This window comes from Hemiscyllium ocellatum, unplaced genomic scaffold, assembly GCF_020745735.1.
Source record: "Hemiscyllium ocellatum isolate sHemOce1 unplaced genomic scaffold, sHemOce1.pat.X.cur. scaffold_1867_pat_ctg1, whole genome shotgun sequence".
In the NCBI taxonomy this organism is placed as follows: Eukaryota; Metazoa; Chordata; class Chondrichthyes; order Orectolobiformes; family Hemiscylliidae; genus Hemiscyllium; species Hemiscyllium ocellatum.
Window position 1 is genome coordinate 87479 of NW_026867900.1, and position 5258 is coordinate 92736.

Sequence of the window (5258 nt, forward strand, 5' to 3'; positions counted from 1 at the left end):
AGAGGTGAGCTCACTCTGTCCCTCAGTGGGCAGGGCGCGCGGTTACACTGCAGGATGCGTCCCTTTGGTCCCCTCGAGGACCTGCTTCCCTCGAGGTAGTGGCTGGTCGGTGTCGGGGGAGGGGGTTGGTCTTCAGGAACAGTTCCCTCATTATCCCTGCACCCTGTCAATGGGGCAGACTATGGGGAGGGGGGCTCCCCGCTGCAGGGTCCCCAGCCTCTGACCTGCTCCTGGAGGCACAGGATTGAGATGGGGCTGGGTCCGGGTCAGTTTCTGCTCAATGGGAACCCCCAGGATGTTGATAGTGGGGGGAGGGAGGGGGGATTCAGTGATGGTAACACCATTGAACGTCAAGGGGGCGATGGTTAGATTCTCTCTCAATGGGAACCCCCAGGATGTTGATAGTGGGGGAGAGGGGGATTCAGTGATGGTAACACCATTGAACGTCGGGGCAGAGGGGTGGCAATGGTTTATTCCTCTCTGGTGGAAGCTGAGACGTCCATGCGCCTCTGACCAGCTCTTGCCCATTCGGGCCTGGCTGTCAAGTGTTCACATTCAACTGTTGGATCTCTCTGCCCCATCAGGAGCCCCAGCCACTCATCCCCGCGCAAACATCGGAGACTCCGCAGTTCCTCCGCTTCCCGGCATTCCTCTTCGTCCCGGAGTTCCTCACCGCCACGAAGCAGGTGAGTCTCTCTGTCCCTCTCTGTCTGTCTCTCTCTCTCTCTCTCTCTCCCCCCTTTCTCTCTGTCTCTCTCTCTCTGTCTCTCTCTGTCTGTCTCTCTCTCTCTCTCTCCCCCCCCCCTCTCTCTCTCTCTCTCTCTCTCTCTCTCTCTCTCTCTCTCTCTCTCTCCCTCTTCTCTCTCTCTGTCCCTCCCTCTCTCTCTCTCTCTAACCTGGCTGGTGGTCTCTGCTGGTCGAGTGGGGTAACCTCCAACAACGTCAGGGTGAGGGGGTGGTGATTCCCGAAGGGGGTCCCTGAGCTGCTGCGTTGTGTGAGAGAGAGAGAGAGAGAGAGAGACGGAGGGTGGGTTGTGGACTCCTGAAAGCAGACTTGAGGGGGTTCAGACGGCCGTCCACAGCAGCAGCCTCAGATAGCGGCGACGGTTCCCGTTCAGGACATTCAACCGGCGTCTGGCGAGAGAGGGTGGGGTCGGTGTGGGGAGGGGGAGCCTGTGAGACCCAGGAAAGGCCGGGCAGGTTATGCCTCAACCTGGAGCTGACCCCAATCTCTGGAGAGCCGCTTGCTCTGTCGGCGTGGGATTGAGCTAGGCAGGACGGTGGGAGTGGTAGGTGGGAACGTACCAAGTTGGAAGGGTGGTCATCCGGTAACAGGAAGCAGAAATGGCAGCGAGTGAGCTGCACCAGCAGGAACAAGGCAATGGTGAGGGCCAGGCAGCCTGAATTGTACAGTCAATGGCGGAGCCTCTCTGAGGGGCATTGACAGACAGACAGGGCGACCTGGGTACACACACCCACCGCTCCCCCGCCCCTGGAAGCGACAGCACGGCCACGCTCCACAACCTGCCTTCCCTTGGCTGGGGCGTCGGACACCAGTGTCGGCGGGTTACCTCGCAGCCGTGCTGACGCCGTTTCGCCGGGCCGGCGTTGGGAGTGTCCGGCGCGGTTCCGGCCGCCGTGCAGACGCTTTGGAGAGGGTGCTGCCCGAAGTTCGCCCAGGGGGACCTGGCCAGCTCAGGCCGACTCGTAACGTTTTCACCGGGAAAGAGACGGGAGGACAATCTGATGGAAAAATACCGGCCCACCCAGACAGAGGCGGGGGGTGGGAGCCTAAACGTTCGCGGTATTTAGAACATCTTCGGCTCTTGATGGTTCTACCGGTTGGCACGACAATCTGAAGCCCGTCTCACCTACACCATTTTATTTTCATCCGTACGTCTTATCGATTAAATGCCCTGAAAGTCCGCGAGTCACCTTCTGTTGCAGGTAGAGGGCGTTCCTCGCCCCCGACTGCTCTCTCGAGTAGAGAACCTACCTGTGACATCTGTCCTACGTCTATCAGCCCTCCGTTTAAAGCTATGTCCCCTCGTGCTGGCCCATCACCATCTGAGGAAAGGTTGGGACATGGGAAACCAAGGGCACGTTTGCGAACGACGCAAGAGTTCGCGCCCGTGTTTTGTGTGGAAGATGTCGAGGGCAGCGTCTGACCAGGAACTCTGCAAGTGAGAGAGAGGTCCACCCACCTCGGTCAGCAGCAGAGATTCTCGGGAAGGGCCCAAAGGTCACGGACGGCTACCGCGCAGGGGCGGTCAGTTAGACACCTTGAGAATGTTCCGTCACAGCCCCAGCCTTGGGCCTTGCAGGTGGTGCACGTGCGGGTTGTTAGAAGGTGAGTTCCTACCAAAGCATTCTCTCGCAGCCGAAACGTCGACTCGGTTGGTCCGAATCAAAGTCTGGTCGCCCGTGACTCCTCAGAACGTTAATGGCGAGGGATTCAGCGGTGGTGAATCCCATCAAACACGAGGAGCTGATGTTTGGATTCTCTCCCTCTCTCTCTCCTTTCTCCTCGGAGGTGGTTATGACCTGGCACTTGTAAAGCACGCATGCTCCTTGCTGCTTCTCCCGGACTGTGCAATCGTCAGCGGCGATCCCCCAGGACGGAGGAGCGGTCATTAATGTAACACTGAAGGTGACTGGCCTGAGGTGACATTCTGAGACTGAATGACTCCTCCAGCCGTGATTTATGCTACGTACAAGTCCCCCCGCCCCAATTCCCACTGATTTGACCCCATGGGCCAAGGAGTGGCACACGGAGCTTAACTTAGATCAACGCAAGGTGCGACGTCTGGGAAAGGGTTTAGTGGGAAGGTCCTAGGGAGTGTTGCTGACCAAGGAGACCTCAGAGTGCAGGTTCGTAGCTCCTTGCAAGTGGAGCCGCAGGTAGATAGGATAGTGAAGGAGGCGTTTGCGGTGCGTTTGCCTTTATTGGTTACTGCGATGAGTTTCAGAGTTGGGAGGTCATGTTGCAGCTGTGCACGACATCGTCTGGAATACTGCGTTCAATTCTGGTCTCCCTGCTACAGGAAGGATGTTGCCAAACTTTGAAAGGGTTCAGAAAAGGTGTACAAGGATGTCGGAGGGTTTGAGCTACAGAGAGAGGCTGGGGCTGTTTTCCCTGGCGTTTGAGTGGGGAGGCCCTTACAGAGGTTTACAAAATCATGGGGGGGGACATGGATAGGGGGAATTGACTAAGTCTTTTCCCCCTGGGGTGGGGGAGTCCAGAACTAGAGGGGCATGGGTTTAGGGTGAGAGGGGAAAGATATAAAAGGGACCTAAGGGGCAACTTTTCCCCCCAGAGGGTGGTGCGTGTGTGGAATGAGCTGCCAGAGGATGTGGTGGGGGCTGGGACAATGACAACATTGAAAAGGCATCTGGATGGGGATATGGATAGGAAGGGTTTGGAGAGATGGGGGCCAAATTCTGGTCCATGCTAGATGAATTTTGGATAGCTGATTTGCATGGGTGAGTTGGACCGAAGGGTCTCTGTGTGTGTGTGTGTGTGTGTGTGTACACCAGGGCCCTGTGTCCCAGCCCTGACTGTGTGTGTGTGTGTGTGTGTGTGTGTGTACACCAGGGCCCTGTGTCCCAGCCCTGACTGTGTGTGTGTGTGTACACCAGGGCCCTGTGTCCCAGCCCTGACTGTGTGTGTGTGTGTGTGTGTGTGTGTACACCAGGGCCCTGTGTCCCAGCCCTGACTGTGTGTGTGTGTACACCAGGGCCCTGTGTCCCAGCCCTGACTGTGTGTGTGTGTGTGTGTTGTGTGTGTGTGTGTGTGTGTGTACACCAGGGCCCTGTGTCCCAGCCCTGACTGTGTGTGTGTGTGTACACCAGGGCCCTGTGTCCCAGCCCTGACTGTGTGTGTGTGTGTACACCAGGGCCCTGTGTCCCAGCCCTGACTGTGTGTGTGTGTGTGTGTGTGTGTGTGTGTGTACACCAGGGCCCTGTGTCCCAGCCCTGACTGTGTGTGTGTGTGTGTGTGTGTGTGTGTACACCAGGGCCCTGTGTCCCAGCCCTGACTGTGTGTGTGTGTGTGTGTGTGTGTGTACACCAGGGCCCTGTGTCCCAGCCCTGACTGTGTGTGTGTGTGTGTGTATACACACCAGGGCCCTGTGTCCCAGCCCTGACTCTGTGTGTGTGTGTGTGTGTGTGTGTGTGTGTGTGTGTGTGTGTGTGTACACACCAGGGCCCTGTGTCCCAGCCCTGACTCTGTGTGTGTGTGTGTGTGTGTGTGTGTGTGTGTGTGTGTGTGTGTGTGTGTGTGTACACACCAGGGCCCTGTGTCCCAGCCCTGACTCTGTGTGTGTGTGTGTGTGTGTGTGTGCGTGCGCGCGCGCGTAGGCCTGTGCCTCATTCCTGTGTTACGATCTCCTCACTCTCCCTTCCCTCTGCCCCACCTTCCCCTTGGCAGGTCCAGGAGTCCGCGGATGGTCCCCAAAGCACCCCCAGCGCCTTCCCGGGGCAGCCCCTCGCCCAGGGCAGATGGGGAGGGCCGGCCAGTGGAGGGGCCAGCTGGGGACTCCTCTCCCCCTCGCGGGGGGCACACGGGCACTCCAGACAAAGCCAGCGGGGTGACCAGGAGCAGCAGCGGGAACTCCGGGCACGGACCGGGCAAGAGCAAGAGGGAGGTGAGTATGTCAGGGCTGGCGGGGGGATGAGGTGGGATCACTGACGCTCGGCATCTCCCGCCACCTCTGGGTCCTGTACATCTCAACAAGATCGCCTCCCCCTCTACCAAACTCCCCACGGTTAGAGAGCCCACTGCCTGGCCCTGACCTTGAGCTCCCCACACCCTCCACCAAACGTGGCTGCCCATTTGCAGGAGTCAAACCTCCTCCGATCCCCGAGTTCCCGTTTTCCCCCCCATTCCCTGGCATCGTGCTCACCCCGCGTGTGTCCCAGATCCCTCTGCCCCGCCCTTCTGAGGTTGGGAAAGAGTGAGGGGTTGGTGGGGAGTAGGCAGCTGAATGGGTGGGAGCCGGGATAAGTGTTGGTCGCCTGACTCCTGTTTCCCTGTGTGTGTGTCTCTCTCTCTCTCTCTTCCCCATCCCCTGCAGGGCTCCACTGACCACTCGCCAGTCCTCAAGTCCAGGCAGCAGGCAGCAGCATCACCCCCTTCGGCCAGGGAGGACGGTGGGGGGGACTCGGCGCGTAGCCCCCTCCCCCCGGCCCCCCGCTCCAGGAGAGCTGACGGAAGAGGGACCCAGAAGAGAGGGCCGGAGCCCGCTGGGCGCAGCCTG

The 5258-nt window shown here is 59.2% G+C and overlaps 1 protein-coding gene across 1 annotated transcript in view; it reads left to right on the plus strand.

Moving 5' to 3' along the window:
* The window catches only part of srrm3 (serine/arginine repetitive matrix 3), a gene marked incomplete at its 3' end in the record, with an annotated part of 23405 nt that extends 18150 nt beyond the window's left edge, over window positions 1–5255 (plus strand). The window contains exons 8-11 of the mRNA XM_060822699.1: window positions 1–4; window positions 585–686; window positions 4430–4646; window positions 5076–5255. The exon at window positions 1–4 is cut by the window's left edge and continues 47 nt beyond it. Of these exons, the coding sequence (XP_060678682.1) occupies window positions 1–4; window positions 585–686; window positions 4430–4646; window positions 5076–5255 (503 nt within the window). The remainder of the gene's footprint in view (window positions 5–584; window positions 687–4429; window positions 4647–5075) is intronic.
* Between the last annotated feature and the right edge of the window lie 3 nt (window positions 5256–5258).